Source organism: Taeniopygia guttata, chromosome 1, assembly GCF_048771995.1.
Source record: "Taeniopygia guttata chromosome 1, bTaeGut7.mat, whole genome shotgun sequence".
Taxonomy (NCBI): Eukaryota; Metazoa; Chordata; class Aves; order Passeriformes; family Estrildidae; genus Taeniopygia; species Taeniopygia guttata.
The window spans coordinates 111043531-111067667 of record NC_133024.1 but is presented as its reverse complement, the minus strand read 5'-3'; the positions used below and the strand labels follow the sequence as shown (position 1 = coordinate 111067667).

General features: G+C 40.4%; 1 protein-coding gene and 1 long non-coding RNA gene across 4 annotated transcripts; one reads left to right on the top strand and one right to left on the bottom strand.

The window, feature by feature from the left end:
- Positions 1-368: 368 nt before the first annotated feature.
- On the bottom strand, positions 369-10077 carry LOC140685067 (uncharacterized). 2 transcript variants are annotated; one of them, XR_012058249.1, is made up of 4 exons: positions 9887-10077; positions 3376-3444; positions 791-955; positions 369-492 (listed from the first exon to the last, which is right to left on the bottom strand). It is a non-coding gene; the product is annotated as an uncharacterized lncRNA (long non-coding RNA). The 2 variants fall into 2 exon arrangements; XR_012058248.1 differs by lacking the exon at positions 369-492 and having other exon boundaries at positions 517-955.
- Positions 10078-10082: 5 nt separating this feature from the next.
- Positions 10083-22543, top strand: LOC115497349 (uncharacterized). Of its 2 annotated transcripts, none has more exons than XM_072935571.1 (8): positions 10083-10190; positions 11997-13238; positions 14986-15225; positions 16606-16689; positions 17278-17390; positions 19503-19695; positions 20198-20332; positions 22393-22543. In XM_072935571.1, the coding sequence occupies exons 1-8, from the start codon at positions 10142-10144 to the stop codon at positions 22464-22466; spliced, it is 2130 nt and encodes a 709-aa protein (XP_072791672.1). In that variant the 5' UTR covers positions 10083-10141; the 3' UTR covers positions 22467-22543. The 2 variants fall into 2 exon arrangements, with proteins under 2 accessions (XP_072791672.1, XP_030141435.4); XM_030285575.4 differs by lacking the exon at positions 22393-22543 and adding an exon at positions 20569-22325.
- The last annotated feature ends 1594 nt before the right edge of the window (positions 22544-24137 follow it).

Sequence of the window (24137 nt, the reverse complement as noted above, 5' to 3'; positions counted from 1 at the left end):
TTTCCTCTATCTGTAAGGACACATACGTCATGAGGCCCTCAAGCATTGATTTTTCATTTCAGTGCCTTCTGCACCCACCTCCCCTTATGTTCCACACAGAGGAGCACTCACCACCCTCCACACCCATCTTATTTTGCACACTGGTGTCCATTCACCCTCTCTGTTGACCAGAGAGACACATGGTGGAGAATGAGCAATAAATGTGCACATGGGCAGTGTATCTCAAAGTAATCCACTTAGCAGTGGGTAACCATTTCTTCTTTTCTTAAGGAAATACATTTACAGTCCTAAAAGCTTCTCCATTTCTACGTCTCTCCACAGCTTACATTGCTTTCATAAAAGTAAATAAATAGAATACATATCCTCATGTTGTTCAATCACATGCATTTATTTGGGTTTTAAGCTTTCTTCAGGGAAATAGAAAGTTTTCCAAGTGCTTAAGGTTTCCACACACCTGTTGCACTGTGGCACGAAATAACTCACAGAAGCAGGCTAGATGTAAAAGGAAAGAAAAAGAACTTTTAAAAGTCAACTTTATTTTCTGACTCCACTACATATACAATAGCAAAAATAACAGTGGATTGGAGGGTGAAACTGCCACCACTCCAACCACACTGCTCAAACCAACAGTCCATCAGTTCTCCCCACCCACAAAAAAGAATGCAAAACAATCATTATTTACATGAACATGTGTGTGAGAAAATTCAGTGGAAATATGTAAATATTAAAAGGTATAGGACCTTTTATAAGAACTTTTAAATTTAAAAAAAAACCCCAAAGTAACACACACCAGTTCTTCACCTCCTGTGGTACCAACTGACCTGCTGCACTAATTCACCTGAAAGCTTTCTGTGCCAGATGTGGGCAGATTTTTAGTCTTGAAGGAGTGGTATCCATAGTTTTCAGGAAATCTTTGTGGAAGTGCTTCAGCCAGATATCCAACTGCTGAATTTCTCTGTTAATAAAACAATGGAAATTTATCTTAGTGAAACCCTGATGAATTGTGAAATATAGCCAAATCATATTTCCAGAATATTCTGGAATCTTCAAATGGCAGCTGCTGTAGAGATGCAAACTTTAAGGTTGTTTCATAATCCTTAGGCACTGAAATCAAGTGGCTGCCAATGTCAACACAATCTTGGAGTACTTGAAAGGATATTTTAAATTATTTTAATATTGTTTTATTCGCTAGTGATCATAGATCCTCTTCTTATCCTATGCACTCTATATTTGAAATACAGACTCACAGAATATCCTGATTTGAAAGGAACCCACAAAGATCAGAGTCCAACCCCTGGCCCTGCACAGACACCCCAAAAATCTCACCCTGTGTCTGGGAATGTTGTCCAAACTCCTGGAGCTCTGGCAGCCTTGGGGCTGTGCCCATTCCCTGGCCAGCCTGTGCAGTGCCCAACCACCCTCTAGAGGAAGAATCTTTTCCTAAAATCCAACCTAAACCTCTCCTGACACCACCTCATGCCATCCCTTGAGCCCTGGCACCGTTCACAGGGAGCAGAAATTGGTGCTGCCCCTCCACTGCCCCAGTTCTCACTTGCTCACCCACCTTTCCTTTGCAGGGCTCATACAGCAATTTGAAGGATGGTTTTGTGGTGATTCATTTAAAGAACTGGTGCTGTAGAGAAGGATCGTTAGCTTAATTGTTTCTGGGTATATTCTGGCTAGATAAATGTGCCAGATTCTTATGTTTGTTTTGAAAGCAGGGACAGATCACGCTGGTGGAGGAGAAAGTCTCCAATGCCAGAGTCTAGCATAGAAAATTATTGAATTAATACCCCTCAGGAGAGCAAACCAGACCAGATTAAAGTGAGGAAAGGAAAGAGCATTCTAAGGAACTGAAACAAAGAAATAACAGCAGAGGACAAGTCTTATTCACTGATCTCCTGCTGGAGCCCTAGAAGGAAGACAGTAAGACAGGGAAACAGAGCCTTCCATTATCTTTAGTCCTGAAAAGAAACCAAACAAGATTATGGGTCCCATCCTCCTCCCATTAATGCTGGCAGGCCCCAGAAGAATAATTTGCATTCCAGCTAAGCCCTTGTTGTTTTCATATCTGACTTGCAAAATGGTTTCTCAGAAATCAGCTGGAACAGGAGCAGGGAGCTGAGCCCACCTGGCAGTGGGATTAACCTAGAAAGGAGCTGGAAGTCTTTGAGCTGCCCCAGAGCATCATCACAGGGAAATTCAAAATCATCTCAGGCTGAAACACCTTTCACAAACTTATGGTCTGGTTGCAAACAAGGCTGTTTAAACTCTCTGTACCTTGTTCACAAATGTCACCAAATTCCTGTTCCCACACCTGTGTTGTGCAGGGACATTTTTTGTGAGGCTTTGGAGCACAAAAAATGATTGTGACATGCCATGCCTGGTATACTGAGCACTCATTACAGGTAATTAATTCTTTTTTTTTTTTTTTTTTAAGTGCACAAAGGTTGAGGTTGTTTTTTATTGTGAGAAAAAAAGCAGCTAGAAGCATTCAATAATCCACATACACATGGTGTTAACTTTGTCACTAATTGCAGTAATTGGCACTGACTTTCTGTTGTGGTGTTGAGGATAGGCAAAGAGTGGGAGAGTCAGGCTGGTATTTTAGAGACAGAAATTTCTGTAACTCTATATCCAGGCTGGATGGGGCTCTGAGCAACCTTGTGCTGGGAGGTTCCCTGGGGTTTGGAAGGAGATGATCCTTGAGATCCCTCCCAAAATAAATCATCCTGTGACACTGTGTTGTGCACACCTTCAGGGTAATGTGTGTTCTAATGGATACAATATTTATATTTGTGTAGTTACATGAGTCACCTATTATCTCATATTTATTTTAGCTCACTGCTTTAAAGATGTTCATTATGTTGTCATTTACCTGATTCATGCCTTCATTTATTTACTGTTTCTAATGATAAATAGTGGGGTTTAATGTGTTTGAGGATAAATCCCAGATATTTGCTGGGATGATTCTACAGAAGGCACACCTGTCTAGAAAAACAAGTTGTCAGTGCATTACTGCTAGTGAGCAAAAGTCTTAATTCTTTGGGGAAGAAAAATCGACCTAGTGAAACAAAATTGGAACTAACTGCCTGTGTGTTCCTCTGCAGGCTGAGCTACTCAGAATTCCAGGGTCAGCCCCTCTGCCTGGATGTTCAGCAGGGAGCAGCTCCTCTTCCCTCCTGCTATTTGTGCAGAGGGGTCCAACCCAGACTGGATTCCAAGGCTGCTCAAACATGGAATACTTGGCTGCTGCACCAAGTATTAACTCAAACGTTTGGAGTGGATTCTTGGAAGAAAATCACATATTTAGCACAGCAACCAATTAATGATCAACATTCAGCCACCTCAGCCAAAAGAGGTTCCCCCACATACCCTCAGCACATTCTCTTTGGCCTCATCTTCTAATTCTGGTCCTGAATCCTTTAGATCTCGCACCTGTCACTGAGGCAATGAAAAATGTATGATTGGAGCCTTTCCTTGCAAAAAAAACCAAACCAAACCAAACCAAACCAAACCAAACCAAACCAAACCAAACCAAACCCAAAACAAACCAAACCAAACCAAACCAAACAAACAAACACAAACAAACAAAAACCAACCAACCAAACAAACAACCCCCCCCAAAAAAACAACCCCAAAAAACTCCTAAAAAACCCCCCACCCAAACAACAACAAAACAGGGAAAATCTTTCACAAATGCCTTCTCTGAATAAAAAGAGGTAACACATTCTCCCAGTGACATCTATGCTTCTAAAAAAGTGTGGGCCAGGGAGAGAATTGATGCACTGAACCTTTTATCTCTCACAGTGCTTAACTCTTAACCCAGGTTCTCCCAGCACAAACCTGCTTTAGAGAGATGAGCTCTCAGCAGTGTAATTTTAGCCAATTTTTGTCTCTGGCCTTGGGGCCATGAGAGGTCCATAGCTCCTATTTAGTGATATTTGTGTTGAGGGTGATGTTTTGGCACCTCCTTTTCTTTTTCACTTCCCATTTCTAGAATTTTTCCCTTTTTTTCCATTTTCCTTTTCCTTTTTCCCTCCTTTTCCATTTTCCTTTTCCATTTTCCTTTTCCTTTTCCTTTTCCTTTTCCTTTTCCTTTTCCTTTTCCTTTTCCTTTTCCTTTTCCTTTTCCTTTTCCTTTTCCTTTTCCTTTTCCTTTTCCTTTTCCTTTTTCCTTTTTCCTTTTTCCTTTTTCCTTTTCTTTTTTTTTGGTGAAACCTCAACAATTTGAAAAAGGTGGTGGAAGTCTGGAATCCTGATCCTGGCTGTGGTGGTATTTTTTTGCATGGTGTTGTAGCAAAAGTAATGATTTACTACGAAAAGGGTGTAGGTATGTATGAAATAAGTCAGCCTAAGATGGAGCAAGGTTTTCTTGCACAATCATTACCTAAAGCATATAAAAGAAAATTATCAACATAGAGGAGTCATTGGCAAAAAAGTTGCTCCATTGAAAAGTCTTTAACTACAGGGTTTTTTTTCCCCTGAGAGAACAGACTATTTAAAAAACAAAACCTGTTTACATGAAAAGAAAATCTCCCTGAGAAGTAGATTGTTTTCACTGGAATTATCATGGAAAACTTATCACAACACTTATTCCCAAAATACTGCCAAATAAGTTTTATTTTGCCTTTATAATTGTATATTTTGGACAACATTGCCATTTCACAGAGTTGGGAAATCAAAGTGTTTAAATTCAGATAAGAGTCAAAACCAGACTGTTCAGCCTTAATGCAACCAAAACTTTCCTTCAGACTGAAAATCTTTTTTTCAGAGCACCTTGCAGCTCTTTGGAGAGTGGTGACATTTTGAGTCTTGAGGTTAAAGTTCAGAGTCTTGAAATACCCCAGTGATTCCTATGGCTCTCACACCCACTGCTACTTTTGTTAATGCTGATCCCAAATAATTTTCAAAATTTTGTGGCTCAATTCTATGGACCAAGGCTGGGAAGGGGAAAAAGTGATTTATAAAATATCCTTCTTAAAAACATCCTGAAACACTTGTGGCAAAAAAAGGTGCTTATTGAATGAATTCTTTGTTCCAATATCTATAGGTGAAGCAAAATAATTGATCACAGGGGTGGATACAGAGCATCAGAGTTGGGTTATTGAAGTTGCACTGTTACTGTTCACAACATTCCCTGGCTCAGTGCTCTTGAATCCTACCCTGGAACCCAGAGGTAATTTCTTTATTTTCACCTGTGGTTCGTGATTAAAGTGGGCATTTGTTCTCTGACAGTGGGGTATTTGAATGTTGTTCCTGAAGCAGATGTTGTGCTGGGGATGCTGCTTTATAGAAAGCTGGAAATTTCTTCTCTGCAGTCATTTTCTCTTCATTTTCCTTTCCAGAATTATGGGGACTACACAGTTTTATTCCCTGGTAGAGCAAACAAATTATAAAGCACAGCAGAGAAGAAAGAAGTAAAGAAACACAGTCCCAGAAAGAGCAGGGTGTCATTAGCAAAGATCCAAATCATCAGAATTTTTCTAATTCTGGTTCTGGAGCCACCTTGGCTGCTCCTTTCTGAGCTGTGTCTGTGCAGCGCTGCTGGGTGAGGCAGCAGCATCCTCTGATGGTGCTGTGCTTTTGGTGCTGTGCTCTGCCCAAATGCAGAACACACCTCCTCCCTTCCAAACTCCTCTCCTGCACAGAAACCTTCTCCCTGTTTTTGCTATCCTTATTTCCAGAGCATTTTGACAAATCCATCTTTTGGAAGCCCCAGGGATTCCAAGCTACGCTGTGACCTGTAGGCATTGATTTGTTTCAGCTGCATCTCTGATTCTTTATCTGTTCTATTTTGTCCTGATGTTTTGTATTTGATTTCTCTTCCACTTGCTCTTTTCAGGATAATCCAGTGCAAGGTTGGGAAGGAAAATGTAGGTTTCATTTAGGCAGAGCTACTCAGGGCCCACTCATCACCTTTGTAGCTCAGCACCACAAGAGGAACTCAGCTTTGCCAACTGGAAACATCAATAGTTTATAATGCATTAAAAAGTATCTCAGCATGAACTCCAAATTCCCTAAATCCAGGAGGCAAATAGAGGTACCTTTGTCTCTTGTTTCTTTCCTTTTTATGTCCTTAATTTTTTTTTTTCTCCCTAAGAAAAAATAATGACTTTCCCTAGCCTGGTTGGGCTGAGCTTTGGATCATATTTTAGGGTCTTCAGTGTGGTTGATGTGGGAGAAGGGACACTGTTGGAACAGGATGTGTTGTTTAGGTCTCAGGCCAAGGCAATTTATACTCTTTGAATACCCAGTGCCATTACCATCTGATTTCCTTATATCTGATTACATTTTAATGCTTCTCAGAAATATTTCTTTTACCCTGTAACATTTTAAACCCTCATGACTTGTAAATTTTAAGTGTACATTTAAAGCCAAACATTTTAAATGTCTTGGGGCTTTTGAGATTTATCATATCTGTGCTGTTTCAAATAACACCAAATCACACACAAATCAGTAGGAAATAAGAAAGTTGATGAAAAAAAACACCCCACATTCACTCCAGCACTGAAGTTACAAAAAGTAGCTTTTCTGGAAGCAGTTTAGTCATGGGAGAATATTGTGATTTATGATTGATGAGCAAGTAAACATAAAATAAAAACCTACAGTTCTGAGTTAATAGGCTGATACAGAAACAAACCCAGTTGTTTCCTCTGAATAATGCAGCTGAGGGGGGCTGAGCCCTCTGGAATCACACACTAAGGAACTGAAGAGCAAATTCAGTGGTAGGGCACTCCTTACACAAATGTGGTCGTAAATAATGCAGAATGGCAGCTGGAAATGTCACTGACACACAGCTAATATTAAAATCATAACATCAATAATAATGCTAATAATGAAAATAAAGAAAATTACAACAACAACAATGACAGTAATAATTATCTTGAGTGATTGTAGAAGGCAGGGGAGGTTTGAAAGTCTGAAATCCATATTGTGACCACACTTTGTGACCACACTTGTGCAGGTACATTCTGCTTCTAGGGAACAATATGCATAATAATAATAATAAAAATAATAATAATAATAATAATAATAACGCTGTTTCATTCACCAGCATTTCCTTATGGGAACAAGCTGGCTACAGAGCCCTGTTTGTGTTTTTCTAGCACAAATGATAAATTTTTGGTTTGGTTTATAATGATGAAACACATTTTGATTTTTACCAGTGACAGGTATGTGAACTTACAGACATTTTTACGCACATGGGAAACACAGTTCTTACCTAAAAACCTCATTTTTCCTTCACTCCTAACACCCACAGACCAATGCACATCCTCACTGACAGTACTGACACGTTTTTGGAAGTTCTTGGACATGTAAGTTTGGTACTACTGCAGGATAAAAAGGGGTAAAAGCAGCACTATCTACTTCCCCCAAATTGTGATTTCCACAAGAAATTCCATTTCTGACTTTCAAAATGACAAGTAAGAGTCTGGAAGTGCTTGGGATGGCTGTCAGGAGGGAAAATTAGAAAACCGAATGCCTCAGGATGGGTTGTTTATTTTTCAGCTGTCACTAGCACTTCTCCCCAACATTTGCTGCTTCTAATTCAAGTTGGCTGAGGGGCTTAGTAACCCACGAGAATTTTGGTTTTCTCCACATTGTGTTCTTTGATTTAATAAAAGATATTGTCTTCATCAATTCAGCAGCCCTCTGTATTTCTTTTAGCTTCATCCTTCTTTGTTTTGGGAAGTTAAACCCTCGGTAAACACATCCTTTTAACAAGGTGTTTTTAAAAAGATGGAAATTTGTATTTAAAGAGAGGTGTTTTTTCAAAGTCCTGAGTCTTTTATCACTCCAAAGGAATGACAAAGCTTTTTGCATTTGATCTACAAGTCATTTAATCTTGTTATTTCCTTGTGTATCTTCACCTTCCAGCTCTAGGCGAAACCTGAGTTTCTTCAGCATCTTTTAAAAATTAATGTAAGAATTAGAGTTTAAAGGTTGGTAAGATGAGTCACAAGGAACTTAAAATATTTGAGAAGGGTCACCAGTTTCATACTGGAAAGTCTCTGTAAGGCATGTGGCAAAACTTGTTCTGTGTTTACCAGAAAGCAACTTTTAGTGTAAAGTACATGACAAGCTGAATTAAAAGTTGGTTTTGGCTTTGGTCAAGGTGAAAGAAGAGAAACTGTGGAATTGAGGCTGCCTAACAGAGGAGCTTATCTCAACCTCAGCCCTGGTGACAGGCTCTAATGCAACATCCAGCCCCTCTGCTGTCTCTATTTCCTGGAGAAAAAAATTAAAAAATAGTTTTGGGGTTTATTTTAATGCAATATGTCATTTGCTGTATGTTAGGAAGAATGGGTTTATGCTTCAAAATCTGAGCTTGGTTTCTTCTTTAGGGTCATAAGAAACTTCATACAAGTTAAGTGTTACTAAAAACCAGTGGTGCTTCTAAGATACTCGGAATTTGACTTAATAGACTTTGCAGCCAAGTTTCCATGGATGTGGTTTCAGAGAAAATCCTGGTTAAGACAGTAGGGAGTGGCATTTCCCACCCTGTACTCCACAGTTTGCAAGCTCATTAAAGATTATTTGCATATGAGTAGGACCTGCAGAAGTCAGGAAAGGAGCTGAGGGTTAAAAACTACCCTGGTGTGTGGAATTTCACCACCATAGTCCCCATGGTGATATAATCTTACCTTATTGGAGATAAGAATCTCTAATTCTTATACCATGAGCAAGAATTAGAGACTGGGTTTGGTTTTATGGAAGTCCAAAAGGGAGAAATCTGACAACATTGACCTCCTAAGCAGAGGGAAAATGTGATTTCCAATTATTTATGCAAGCGGAAATAGCTGGTATTTAATCTTTAATAATTTCAGTTAGATCTGTAAACAATTGATTGCTAAGAAAAGATCTGACTGAGTCAGGAGTTTCTACTTCAAACAAGGCACAAAGCTGAAATTTCTGCCTCACACCAGAAAACAATACCCTTAAGCTCATTTCAAGGAATATTTTTGTCTTACTTCCCTGTCAGAGTAAAACCAAAATGAAACCAATTTTAGAAAGAGGCTGCCAAAGCAAAATCTGCAGTTATAGATGTGCCAAGTCTTGCAAGTCCAAAAAAAAAAAAAAAAAAACCAAACAAAAAAACCTGAAAAAGAATTAGGTAAATAATGTTCTTCCCTCTTCAGGCGTTACTCTGCCCCACTCCACCCCATCCCACCCTACTCAGGACAGCATTCCTCTCACATAGCGTAGCTGGAAAAAAAAAATCTCACTGGAAATGATTTAATGAAGACTTTTAGCAGTATAAACCTCAGGCAGGGTAGGGAATTCAAAAGATGACAAAATGTAAATATTTAAATCACTGATGAGCCCCAGGCACATAGAGGCAGGTTTGACATCACTGAGTTAAAGTTGTGACCCAGATTTGGTGACCAGCAGCTGCCTATAGTTAGGAGCAGTTTACCTGCTAAAGAAAATGGGGACAAACTCAGCTAAATGGGGAAAAATTTCAGCTAAGAATGACAAGCCTGGTCATCCAGTATTTTCCACCTGCTTCGAAGAAGTGAAATAATGGAGATTTACAACCACTCCAGTCTCTTTACAGTATTGCAGAAGCAGTGACTGGCATCTGTTTAGTGAATTTCTAGCAATTTTTTGTTCAAATACAATAAACACGCAAGTTAGAACAGAATATTTAAACATTTACTCCCAAATAATTAATAATAGAGGAAAATATGAAGGGGGAAAAAAAGGTGGATCTATTGATTAGGGCAAGACTTTCAGACCCAAGGCTCCTCAGTTCTGAATCTTAGTCTTGCATTGCCCAGACCCAAGGTAGTTAAAATATTTTAGTTATTGAATACCCTGAACAAAAGGGGTCTTCAGATGTGTTACACTGCTCACTAAATTCTTCCTGCCTTTGACTCACCTTTGGGTCGCACCCAGACCTTGCTCCATGAAGGAAAAACAAGCATGCTTGAACAGAAAACGTTGGGATTTATTGCAGGACAGGTCAGGTGTGAGATTTTTGTGACGTTGGCAGCGGTCCCAGTGTGCGTGAGGGACTGGCAGAGACTGGGAGGTGACACTTGCAGCCTCGCCCCTCTTTAAATTCCCAAAGTGTTCCATTCAAAATGCCACTCTCACACACGGGACCAGCACTGCAAGGAGGGGAACACTCAACATGGGCTCTCAGAATTGCCTCTGGCATTTCCTCCTCTCTGTTCTCCTCTGTAAGTAGAAATTAATTTGATTATTATATAGGGGATATCATTAAGAAACATTCGAAATCATAATCAAGGAAGGGGGGCTGCTAAAAAGAAATATAAATCCAATAGCATGCAATATTTACAGGGTTGTGGGTTTTGGTTTTTTTGGTTTTTTGTTTGTTTTTTTTTTTAGCTTGAAGGCATTGGATTTCAGCAGGTATTTTAGTAGGGATACAAAGCTGTAAGTAGGTAAAAGAATGAGAGCAAAGTATTCAGAAAACTCATCTGAAAGATCAAACGTACAGTGTCTGACCAGATTTTATAACTTTTTTTACCCCAAGGCTTAGTTATGAATGATGCATTTTGCCAATTTTTCTCCTCTGAAAGACTTTCTAGGAAAAAAAAAAAAAGCATGGATTAGGCTGTATTAACTTCGCTATGTTCTCACTGCACTGCAAGAGATTTAAAAAAAAATCTAGAAATTCAGAAGGCTGCATTATTTTATTCTTAATGTCTGGTTTCATGTCATTCAGTGCAGATGAACACAATTTTCTTGACTGATCAATACCTGCTGTTAAAAATCTGGGAGATACAAGCACAGGATCTTACAATTCAATCTGTAATTGGGTGTAAAAAAGATATCAGTCTGTAGGAAGAGTTTTGAAAAACATAAATTGTAACATTACAAGTTTCTATGTTGACATTAAAACGATATGAAAATGCCACCTTGATTTTACAGGTGAATAGAGCCAAAAGCAGTTAATTAATGTGGTCCTTAAGAATTTGATAGAGCTGCTCCAGCATACCCTGAGAATCCTCTAAAATTCATTCAGCCAAACCCAAAGATCCAGGATAATAAATCAGTGTTCTAAGGAGTAAAATTGCAATAAGGCAGAAGGATATGTCTGGGTTTTTAACAGGAACAAAGCCACTCCTCAAAATTAAATTTGACTTACCAGATCAAGTAAATTAAATAAGCCCAAATTAGCCTGACTATTTAATCACAAGGGGAAAAGGTTTTGATTTTCCTTTTAAAGAAACTTTGAGAGTGTTAGAAATGTTGACACCTTCACACTTGGGAACTACAGGAGTTACAATTTATTTATAATTAGAAATAGAGATAAACACAGGAAGGTAATAAATTTTCACCCAAGATTAATAAGATTTAGAACATCAACTGAAAGATATCCTCAGAAAAATTGTTCTCTCCTGCCTGACAGAAAATAACTAGGAAAGAAATAAATACCTTGCAAAGTAAAGAAATTGAAACAATAAAATATGCATAAACCGGTAAGGAGAAAATTGGGCTGAAAAAATTAATTCTGCTAATTTTTAATTTTCCTGTTAATTCTCTGGGAATTTTACTTTAGAGCAATCATAGGACCATAGAATCATTTAGGATGAAAAAGTTCTTTAGGATTGAGTCCAACCTTAAACCTAACACTGATGAATCCACCACTAAACCCTTTCCTTCCTCTAAATAAAATAATATTTATGAGAAAAAAAGTACAGAGAGAAATGAAGGGAAAAAAAGTAGACAAGGAATAGAAATGTAATATAAATCTCTACATTATACTGAAAAAAAAAGTATTACCAGGAAATTGGTAAGATCTCCTCAAATTTATGCAAGTGGAAAAGGAAGTAACAGAGATTTTGTGGTACAGCAAAGAACATGAAAGTGGAAATGAGGAAGGAAAGGAATAACAATGAAGACGAGAACATTGAGTGAATTTTTCACACAAGAACACACTTACACTTGGTAGACTATTAAAGCACTTCACAGAATTACAGGGCAACAATCCATAATCCACATTTCTGAAATTCTGACAGGTACCCTAATGGCATTAGAGGGGAGAGACACAATGACTGCAGCCACTGGGAGCCACCTACGTGTCTTGAGGAGCACAAACAGCAGCAACACAACTTCAAAGGGCTCAGATGGCCCTGGGACAGCAGGGGCCACGACACAGAGCCCAGCCACCCCCAGCCCTGTGACTTCCACCTCTGGCACGAATCCTGCCTCAGGTACCAGCAAAGCCATGTCTTCATCCACTCTGGGCAGCAGAATGGAGACACCAGCACCTGGACACAGCTCCACAGCCCGGCCACAGCCCATGGCAGTGGGGATGGCCACCTCGCATCCCACGGGGAGCCCCTCGCCCTCCACGGCCACGGCCTCTGCAGGCAGCGGTGCCATGACTCCTCCTGGAGAAGGGAAGAGCTCCACCACGGACCTGGGGGACAGAACAACTCATCCCACTGCTGACACCTCCCATTCCCTCCCTTCCACATCCCCGGTGTCCGTGACGAAGGTGATGGATGGAGAAGGGACGACGGACGGTCCAGCCACAGCAATAATGTCAGGAGGGGCCTCACTGGGGGCATCTCCTAGGAGTGGGGCAGTGAGCTCAGCATTCCCAACAATAGGAACTGGCACCACCACTGGCCCAGAGAGTGGCACTGCTTCCCCCCTGTTCTTCAGCTCAGCAGTGACGAGCCACTCTTCCTCCTCCTCCTCCTCCTCTTCCTCCTCTCCCGAGGGCTCCTCAGCTGTGCCTCTCAACCCACAGCAAAGCAGCACCACTGGGGCACCCCTGGCCACCACATCCCACCCATCCACATCCCTGCTGGTCTCCACTGCCGGGCATACAGACACGGTGTTGGACGCTGTGACAGCAGAGGAGGTGACACCCAGCCCAGCTGCCAGCACAGCCAGCACCAACCCAGTGGCTTCTGCCTCAGAAACCAGTGCACCCAGCCATTCATCCTCACCAGGCAGCAGCATGGAGACACCAGCAGCTGGACACAGCTCCCCAGCCCTGCCACAGCCCACGGAGCTGGGGACGGCCACCTCGCCTCCCACGGGGAGCCCCTTGCCCTCCATGGCCACGGCCTCTGCAGGCAGCGGTGCCACGACTCCTCCTGGAGAAGGGGAGAGCTCCACCACAAACCAGGAGATCAGAACAACTGAGCCCACTGCCAACACCTCCCACTTCCTCCCTTCCACATCCCTGGCAACCCCATCCACGACCAACCTTAGTATGTCGACATCTGTTAATCCTGGGACTTGCTGTGAGTATTTTAACACATGATACTAAATTTATTTTGCTCTAATTTTGGAAGAATTGAGTATAATTTTATTACATTATTGTTATTTTTGTTCGGAATTTGAGCTTTTTACAATGTCTTTTTAATGATGGGGGTTTCATCCAGGAATATGAATCCCTGCATCGATCTATTTTCTGAAAAGCTGCAGCCTCCTGTCCAGATTTGCTTTTGAAATGACACACCTTGTGTTAGGCAGTGCCACAAAGGTAAAATGCTATGTGGTTATGCTGCATAGGCCAAGTTATGACAATAGGAAGTTCTATTGGTTTCTATTGGTTTCTATTGGGTTTTATTGGTTTTTATTGGTTTTTATTGGTTTTTATTGGTTTTTATTGGTTTTTATTGGTTTTTATTGGTTTTGTTGCTTTTGATCTTGAAATTTCCTTTCACAGAATACTAGAGACAGTTCCTCCATTGGGAGAACCCAGTTGAAATTTTTTTTTTTTTTTTTTGCTAACCCAATTCTTGTTAGTTTCAATACTAATTATTTTCTAGTGTATCTTTAAATTTTTTTTTTTGTCAAAGGACTATCTTGTCCATATTCAAAGAATATGCAGTAATGAACCTTTCATCATTTTTCAATGGATAAAACAGTAAAGCAAGGATGGAAAAGAGGAGAATTGCAGCCTTTCTGTACTCTGCACCTGAAAAACAAAGGCATTATGACTTCCATTTTTAGAGCATATAAGAATTCTTCAAGATCTATTAGTCCAAGGGGTTAATCCATCCCTGATCTGGAGTCACAGGGTTCATGGAGTGCAGTATGGTGCACACACAATAAGGTACAACTTGGTGTGTGGCAATGGCTCTGTGGCCAAGGACAGTGGCCAGTGGTTCCTCAGGGGTTAGTCCTGGGACTGGCACTGTTCAGGTCCTTGTGGGTGACACTGAAAGCAAGATTGAAGCCACCCTCAGCAGATTTGCTGATGCCACCACACTGTGTGGTGCAGTTGACACTGTGGAGGGAAGGGATGACATCCAGAGGGACCTGGACATGCTTCCAAGGTGGCCCCCGTGAACCTCACACAGTCCAGGTGAGGTCAAGTGCAAGGTCCTGGATATAATTTCAGAAAGGGAAGCCTAATAAAATCACAAAAATGCATAATTATGCAAATACCAATCAAGGCAGTTTCTACACCTTGGTAAAGCTCTCTTGGACCCAGTAAATGTTCACTGGGTGCCTGCTTGCAGGGATAGATCACTATGATAGGTGATTTTTCTTAACCCTATTATGAAGCACATTTAATAAATGCCTCTCTACTGCTCTGAATTTAGGTTTTACTGGTGGTATTTTAAAAATCCATCCTCTGAGGATATCAGGATGAGTCAAATGTCAGTTCACATCAGAACGCTCATGTTTTTCTCAACCAGCCTCATCAATTCCCTATTATCTAAAAGCAACATTGTGCAATTCTGACCATTTACCACACTTTGCCTGCAGTTACAAAGGCTAGGAGCAAGCAGAGTGTCATCCACTTGTGTTTTGGAGCCATCAAACAAAGTACATTAATGTATGGTTTCTGTCTGTTGAGCAAATGGTTCTCTTCTGCTCTTTCGGGAGAATGAGGTGGAAAACTGAAATCAGCTCCGAAAAACCACACAAGAGTTTATATTGGTTTCATTAGTATTTTTTTCTTTCAATAATAAATGTGTAGAATTGCAGAAGTGAAATGAGCTGCTCTCAGCTGCATGAAACTTTCACACTTTGCAGTGCCAGTGTCCATCAATGTTCAGAAGGTGACTGCAGAAGAAATACAGCTCAACTGGACCAGCAGCAGCACCGGCAGCTTCTACATCTCTGTCAAGGGTGATGGAAAGGAGATTCATGCAATAACTACAAATGAGACAGAAGCTGTGTTTAAAAACCTGCTTCCTGGCCAGAAGTACACCATTTCTGTGGCAGTGTCATCTTGTGCTGAGAAAAATCCTGCTTCAGTCACTGTCTGGACAGGTACTTCCTCCATCACCCTGGCATCTCTTTTTAATTAATATAAACTCACAGTATCTTATTGCCATATGATCTGGATTTGATCTCACATACTCTTAGTCCTGCAAGTTATTTTTTATTTATTTGACTGAGCCCCTTATTTGGATGGGACTGCTTGAATTAAACAGGAATTTGCAAGTGTAAGAGCTTGCTTGTAAAATTTCTGATCGTGTTGTATTATTGAGCCAGATAATTCTGTACAGAAATCGGGATATTTTGGTTGCAAATTTACCAGAAAATATTCTGGTAATGTGAAGTTTAGGTTCTACATGCTCTTGTGAATGCAGGCAGTCCTTAATTGTCAATATTACCTTTTAAATTCCATCCTAGGTTATAGACATTAAGGCAAACAGTTTAATTATGTCTCTGTGCTGAAACTGATTCTGAAGGAAAATGACACATAGTATCCCTCTAAATCAAGATTTCTCCTTGACTTTTGGCAATTGTTGCTTTCTTCCTGCGTTTCTTGACCTCTAAAAGAGAAATGTCCCTGTTGCAATCCTTTTTTGAGCTCTCTAATGGATTGCCTGATTTTTCTCAAAACTTTTCTAGGGCCATTATTTTGGCAGTGGACTGTGGGGTTCCTTCTGATGGACTTAGCCTCTCTTAGTCTTTAGGACCACAAAGCCAAGGAATTATTATCATTATTTCCATTGAAGTCATCCAATTCTTCAGTCATTGGCTTTCATTTATTACTTTCTCTATTCAAGGAAAATAAAAAATTGTTTCCTATTGCAGTCTGGAGCCATCTGCCTTACCAGAAAATTGTTTGTAAGCTAATTAAAAAGAGCAATAAAACCAAGTGATCCATATTTCATGTGAAATTAAAGATTATGTTCAATTCTATGAGAACTACAGATATAATCCAATGAGCTAACCACATAAAACCTGCTATACCAGCCTTTAATGGGTTTTGACCCTTCATAAATAATTCAGATCAGCAAGTCCACACAATCATACTGAAGTTTTGAGACTCCATGATGCATATCTTTTTCCAAAATAAATTGCAGATGACTTTTACTTCTGAAAACTCCGTCTAGCTTACCTGACTTGAGCAAGCCTGTAATAGCACAACCTATATCTTTAGCTGTCATAAGAAATCAGAGTTCTCAATGCTATTTCAGTGAGTTCTCAAATACCACCTACCCACCCACCACCTGCCTCTCTTTTGATGTGCTCCAATTTTATAATTTGCAATTCTAAGTTCTCCCTAGGCCAAAGGAATTACTGCTTAGGTGACTCCTTGGCCATATTAAAGATTTTCACCTATTCCATAACTTTCTTATTAGCATTAATAATGCATGCACAGAAATAATTATCTTGATTTTTACATTTATTTTGCAGATTCTGGTTCCTGCTTAGAAAGAACTGAGTTGTGTTTTACACAAAGTACTGGCTGTTCTGACTTAAAAGGCATTGTATGCTCCAGTAAGTTTATAGAACCTTAACATTTGTTTATCCATAACCACGGGGTATTATTTCACAATATAGTATCTCCCAAGAGTATTTTGCCATCTGCTTTATTTTGTCAGTTCACACAGCATCCGAAGTTCACACTTCTTTGGTGAAGAAGCTGCCTCCATCAAACTTCAGTGTCAGCTTCCAGCTCTATTTTAGTCTGGACTTTTCTATGTAAAGCTCTCTTCTTTTGGCTCAGGGCTCATCCGCCTCCTCAGGAGGATTTAAACTCACTCAGAGCCTTGCAGAGTCTAACAGACTGGTGTTACTTCTGCTGGAATCAATGGGAGAGTGGCTGTGGAATAAGGGAGTGGGATGTACCCTAAATAATACAGGAATGGTGAACAAGTCGTGTAAATTGTGATGGCTGACAAACTTGGAGAGATTCAGCTCTGAAGGTTCCAAAGCCACTGCATTAGACACATATGATACACTTTTAAAATTTTTTTTTTATCAATTCATATTATAAATACATGAGATATTAAAGTCCAAAGATGAATTGTGGAGGCAATCCTGGGATTCACTTAATTGTTTCTCCTTTTTTTAAATTTTTTCCAGATAACCAAGCATTTGCCTGCAGAGTTTGGTTAAAAAATGAGATATTCAATAGTACACTTTATGACTCTGAGAGTAAAGACTACATGGCAATGTCTGAAAGTTTCAAAGCAAAAGTAAGTTGATGCAATCTTTTTGTCAATGAATGAACTGCAGAAAGGTTTGTGATTAGCAGCTTTAGTCTCCTACATTCATTGTTAAATCAGGACTCTGACAGGTGAAAAATTAAAAACAGTATAAGAAGAACAAAATCTGCCAAGGACAGAGAGCTTGTTGTCCTGTGAGGAGGGCTATATTCCCTAAGCCATCCTCAAATATAAGTTACTTAGTGAAAGGCACTTTAAAATTCTATTTTTGTAAGGAACATCCCGTTCTGTTTATTTTCTTCCACTTCACTAAACTGATGCCCGTGGAGACAAAAAAAGGATGTTACTCAAAACCAGCATTTCAACACAGATTTGGAAACATGAAAACTTTGCAAATGTGTACTGTAAATCCAGATTATTGGCAATTCACCTCATGGAAGTGGCTGCAGGACTGGACAAAGTATCAAGGGGTCCATCTCAGGGGGAAAATGAGGAGAGAAAGTGGAAGCTTTGAGCTAGTAATGCTGACAGGCAGAAGCATCAGTCTGTCACTCAACTGTCTTTAGCAGCATGTTAAAAAAAAAACTAATAATTTTGACGCCTCTCAGGAATCCTGATGCATATAAACCTGCTGGAAAGGTAAATCTACTGTGGGATTGGGGTAGACTACTTTAAATAACTAACACAGCTATTTTTAGTGCGATGATCATACCCTTTAGCTAAGAAAATCCACAGATTCCAAAAGCAGTAATTAATTTGTTCTCACCACGCCAACCCGGAGGTAACCTTGTCTTATGACTGCTAACATCTCCACTTCATGGATAGAAAATTTATTTTGGTGGATGTAAAAGGTTTCCTCCAACCTGACTGAACGCAGCAGGAGTTCCTTTACTGGCTTTTAATAAGCTTTTACCTCATGCAAAGCGTCAGCTTTTCTTCAAGAAAATGGCAAAATCAAAGAGAGGCTGTACTAATATGATTGAAAATATAGACAATTTCTCTGTATCAACTGGATTTTTTTCCCCAATTTGAACATTGAACTATTTTTTTTATATTCCACTGTACTACCACTCTGCAGTTGTAGCTTTGAAGTGTTACAATTTTGCCTGCATAAGTCAGGTTTCCTAGCTAGACTGCTCATCGAGGTGAGGAAAAGAAAATAATTTTTGGATCCTCTGGCCAAAGAACTTAAAGGGATGTAAAGTTTGGGGTGAGGGTTTATTCCATAGAAAAGGTGGAGGTGGATAACTGAGCAGTGACTCAGAACAAGGTTTGTTATCATCTATGAAAAATAGTAATCTTTTGGATTTTTCAGGCAAAATACCATATTTATCCACAGGGAGAAGATAGCTTCTCTTAGTGGGTTGAATCAAACACCTAATTTTCTGAAAAGATCAGTCCTGACAAAAACATTTCAACCAGTCTTACTTAAAAAAGGGCTCTGCTTGCTCTTGCTTTATATCCATATGAAAGCACTAAGCAAGGCTCTACTTTAGGAGATATCAGTGTAATTGATTTGATTTTGATTGATGCCATAGGAATACACTTGGTTTATGCCAGAATGATTGAGAGGCAAATCACACCCTTGTCTCTCTTTGCAATGGTATTCTGTAATGCCATGGCTTTGAAAATCTGGCAACAAAAGTAAGTTTTAAACCTCTCATATGAAGTTTTATGCTGGTAGTGCATGCAGGACCACGCTTGAAGTTTAGTTGCACATGTTAAAAAAAGTTAGGGGACACTGAACATAACTTTAGAAATATTGTAGATTCTTTGTAGATTCCAAATTTTGTAGATTCTTTGTAGATTCCAAATTTTGCAGATTCTTTGTAGATTCCAAATTTTGTACAGTCGAGGTCCCATATGGGTTGGTGGAGGAGGACAACTTGTTTTAATGCATTATTCATTGATAACTAGCTAAACAGATTGGAGCTTCGGAAGTCAAACTCAGATTTCACATTTTCAATCACAGACAATGCATCGTTCCGGAATCCTCTTTCCATAAGTGTTTTTATTTGTCATCCCAAAGCAATTACCTTGAAAGAGTAACAAGTGAGGAAAATGTAATATCCTGATGTGTGTGTTCCTGCTCTGCCTCAGCTGACTGACCAGTGGAATAAATATCAATTTCACCTCACACAGGTTGTTGCAGAAATGAACACTAAACTGGGGAATAACCACTCCGACATTTTTGTGCTGGGGTTCAGATCTGGCAGTGTGATTGTTGATTTTCTCTTTCTGCTGCCAAAAGAAGAAGCCATGGATGTGGATGCTATACAGACCCACCTGAGAAACGTGCTAAAGAGCAAGTTTGGGAGCCAAAGTGAAGTGCAAAGTAAGTGATACATCTTTTCTGTAATGGTGTGGGGATTAAAGTGTCAGATCCACTGCTGTTAAATTAAGATGGATAAATTAACTTCTCTCTTTAAAGAGATTCAGATAGTTCACGTAATCTATTTAAACATTCACTCAACATATAGTGATTTAATACAGATTATGGACCTATTTTAAAGAGTCATTACACATACCCATTTCCAGACTCAAAGGATGAGTTCTCTTCACACTAAAGGATCTAAAGACTCTCGAGTTACACCATTCCATCCACCAAATCCTCAGAGCAGCTGTTATGGGTGTCACCAAGAGATCACAAAGACCCTCAGAAAAGATTTCCAGTTAACAAATCTTCACCACACACAAAAATATTTTCAATGTTATTGAAAAGTTTCAAAGCTGCCAAGCAGTAAAACACAGCTGTCACATAGGGCTGCAGGATTTCTTACACCCACTTTTTTTGCTGTTTCAAGCTAACATTCCTCAAATGTGCTTTAAATTTCCAGCTCTGTCTTTTCAGTCATCAACTGACAACTGCTCCTCCTGGAGAGTAGCAGTGATTGTCCTTGGAGTTTTACTTGGAGTTGCATTAGTGCTGATTCTCCTGGCAGTAGTGTTTTACATCCATGTCAGAAGATCAGGTAAATATTTGGTTGAATCCTCAGGACTCATCGGAATGTTTGTCTACAAGCACTTATAAGATAAACCATCGGTTTCACTTAAATATTTTGGACGAGGCAGAAAATTAATATATTTATTGTATAATTCTATGTTAATTGTGTATAATAACTTAGGATAATTCCACCCTTTCCTTCCCAATGTCCATTGCCAAATTCCTCAGCTTCTAACAACACCTCATGAATCTTCCTTTAAACAGGTATGGATTTTTCCACATTGTACACATGGTAGAGTGAGAAACAGAGAAACTTCTCTTCAGCCTATCCCCTATAGGTACTGCAATGACTCTTAACCCTGAAAATCTAGAGAGACAAGACCCAAACTACTCAATACTGTGTTTAGGTGACACTGAAAACAGGGTGACTGTGCCTGGTAGTTGTGCAGACCACCTGAATGCTCAGCTGAGCCCAGAGTCATCCTGCTGAGTTTTGTGCACTTGCTCAAGGGTGATTCACCTCCCCCAAGACTTTTATCACTGTATAAAATTATATATATGTGCCTTTTTCTTTCCTGTGACTGCAGAATGAGCCCAGGGTAATTAGTGTTACATCTTGATTAGGAATTTGGATAAAAATGGGATACATCTCAGTTGTGTGGACTTGCTAAAGTCTGGTGCACAGAAACTTGATTAGGAGGCTTCTGAATTCAAGGTTTCTTTAATTGCTGGGCTATGAAGAAATAACTGCTTCTATGTGTCAAATGTACAGCATGCTAAATACAGCTGTGCTTTCACAGCATATTCTCAGAGATGGGAAAGGAAAAAAATAGGTTAATTTGAGCCAAAAGTACTTCACTCACCTATTTTTGCCTATCAGAAATGGTTAGCTGAGCAAGGATGTGCCATATAGTGCACTTTTGTCCTGCTCTTGATAATCCCAAAGTCAAGTCCAGTAAAATGGAATCAACTCCTGCGGCATTGGAGCAGACTTTGCTTCAGATTTCTTCTAATTGCTTTTAGAGCAATTAGAAGAAATGACCTTTACCTTTTCCCACCACTCTTCACCGCAGTCCTGGTGAAGTTACATTCTGTCCCTACTGTGGTGCAGTTTTTCCTGCTTGGAATGTGCTGAACAGACGACAAAGGGGCAGTTTACTGCTGTACATATTCCCAGCAGGATTTCTGGGTTTCATTTCAAACCAGCTCTCCCTGTATCTGTGCATTTTGTCAGTCTGCCTATGTTTGGAATTCCTGTTGAGGCACTGAGCATCCCATGATGTTGAGGCCCTGCCTCACACCACTGGATTTTGGGGATTAGGTTGTGGTTATTTGGCACAGATTAGAGTACATTGGTGCCAGAGCTGCAGGACCAGCAGTGTGGAGGTGCACAAGCAGCTCTGCTCTGCTCCATGTGCAGCCAGCCTTCATTCTTCTCATCCCCCCTTCCCTGTGCTAAAACACAGCTCCTGGGACAGCCCTGCTGAGGATCCTGTCTGGAATATTATTTTTAGTCGCAGGGACCTATGAAACAGGGTATTGTATGCCTTTTCCTTCCATCTAGGGTCAACTTGTCTATCCTGATTGAGATCTGGGGTGTGGAGTCACAGGCACCTCACTGGGGGGAGGAGAGCGATTAGTATTTGTTAAATTTATATTATGTGGTTTTTAAATATAGCTAGCTCTGGTGTTCTACTCACTGAGTAGTCACTCAACAACTTATTCTGTCAGTAAATACAAGTTCTCCAGAGAGCTCTGTTAAAAATAAAAATGAGTGCTCTCTCTATATTAACACTCTTTTATTTCATTTTTGAGGGATCTGCTTTGAATAGCAAATCCTCATTGTCAGTAAACCTTTCTGATGTTGTAAATAGTGTTAAATAGAGACCATGTACAGCAGGCTTGAACAATCCTGGGACTGTTCATGCAAAATGTATTTAATGTCTTTGGGGGAAAAAAAAAGTGGTATTTTAAACAATTTTCTTGAAGATGCTTTACAAATAAAATCTTTATTTTTGCAATTGTGCATTCTGAAGGAATCTGCTGTTCTTGTTTTGTCATGTAATTTGGATCCTCCTCTACCTGCAGGGGGGGAGAGGGTGGCCACTGCAGTCAACAACAGAGCTGACCTTGGCATGATTACACAGAAGGATGATCTCTGAGCTAAATCAAACAAGAGAGAAAAATCTACTGAATCTATCCTTTTTTACCTTCTACTTCAATAAACCCCCCCCTACCACCACAGTGTGGAGTCCAGACTCTGGGAACTCTCTGAAAATGAGAGCAGGAGAAGCCAGATCTCCCCTTTCCACAGAGGAGCATTTGGGAATGCTCCCAAACAGCATTCAGACGGGCTCCTCGTGCATATTCCCTTCTCAGAGAGAGGCAGCAAGCGGGACAGAGCAATAAATGGCTGAGGATAAGACACTCCATTCATTGAGGCAGCTGGCTCCTGTTGGAGTCAGTGGGATTTAAGCAATTCCTTCATTGTTGTGTGCCAGATGTCTGTGACTGAGAAAGGGCATTTTGCCTGTTTCAGACTCGCTTTTTCCCCCCTGGAACTGACTGACAGTATGATCCAGAAAAACCAGAGCTACCTGCCTCTCGGGGTCTGTATGTCTCTGTGTGTTGGGGTGACCCCAGGAGTGTAAAAGTTCTCGTTTCCCAGCCCGTGCAGCCAAAGAAGGAGTCTGGAATGCACAGGATCAGCTTCTCAAGGTTGTTTATTTTCTTTTAGCTGTAACATTCTTTCTCTGACCTGCTGAGCTCTGTCCAGCAGGTCAGCCATGGCATTCTGTGTCTCGCCTTGGGCAGCATTTACATTTTATACTAAAAACTACATATACTATATTTACAATAATGTGCCAATATCAACCATTTATGTTAGACAGTGTGTCTCTACCTTAAACCAATAGAAAAGTGTCACCATCACACCAAGACATGGAGGACAAGAAGGAGAAGAAGGCCAGGACACACCCAAATCACTTCATCTTGACCCCCTGAACTACATTCTAAAAACCCCAAAATTCTACTTTTTCACCCTGTGTTAATTCACCTACCACACTACTCAAATCCTTGTGGCTTGTAATTCCTCATACACACAAAGTTGGCAGTTTTTCCCATGGGCTAAAATCGAAGCCACAGGTGTTTTTGACCTTGTGCCAGGGTCTCTGATAACCCTGCCAGGGTCTGGAGCCAGCCAGGGCAGCCAGAGGGATGTGCTGGACTCTGACACCTGCCAGTTCCTTCCTGCATGCTGTGATCGAGGCCAAGGTCCTAGGAAATACTGTGCTCTGCTCCTGTTGGAACTGATGAGATGAGACTCAAGTCTTCAGCTGACTTTTTTTAGCAATTTCACTTTTCCACGATTTATTATTCCAGCTGCTGTCAATAACCAAAAGCTTTTGCTTCATGAGTATGAGAAAATCATGGTGCTCTGGAACCAGGACACTTCCCAGTTGTTGCACTGCATTCCCAAGGGCACAGGCAGTTTGGGACTGGATAAAGCCAAGCTTGGGAAGAGCAGGTTGTGCACTTGCCATCTTCTATCTAATTGAGATTATTTAGGCTGAGGAGTTGCCATCTATCTAATTGAGGTTATTTAGGCTAGGAATTTCCCTTAGTGCCTCTGTCATTGTAGATTCATGATGGAACAACACCTTGAAAGGGAGCAGAAAGCAACAGGACAAGCTCTCAGACTTAACCAAGCAGGCCTGGGGAACACTGGGAATGCCATGCCCGTGACAAGCCAGGTGCCAGAGGATCAGAAGGAGCTGAGGATCAACACATGGAAGCCACAGGGCCAAAAGTCCCCTCTGCAGGGAGCTGGATCT

What these genes read in the sequence shown, in the direction of transcription:
- LOC115497349 (XM_072935571.1), top strand. Translation starts at nt 10,142, where the DNA reads ATGGGCTCTCAGAATTGCCTCTGGCATTTCCTCCTCTCTGTTCTCCTC. An exon ending in CCTCCTCTCTGTTCTCCTCT is followed by an intron (nt 10,191 to 11,996) that starts GTAAGTAGAAAT and finishes AAATTCTGACAG; the next exon opens with GTACCCTAATGGCATTAGAG. An exon ending in TGTTAATCCTGGGACTTGCT is followed by an intron (nt 13,239 to 14,985) that starts GTGAGTATTTTA and finishes CACACTTTGCAG; the next exon opens with TGCCAGTGTCCATCAATGTT.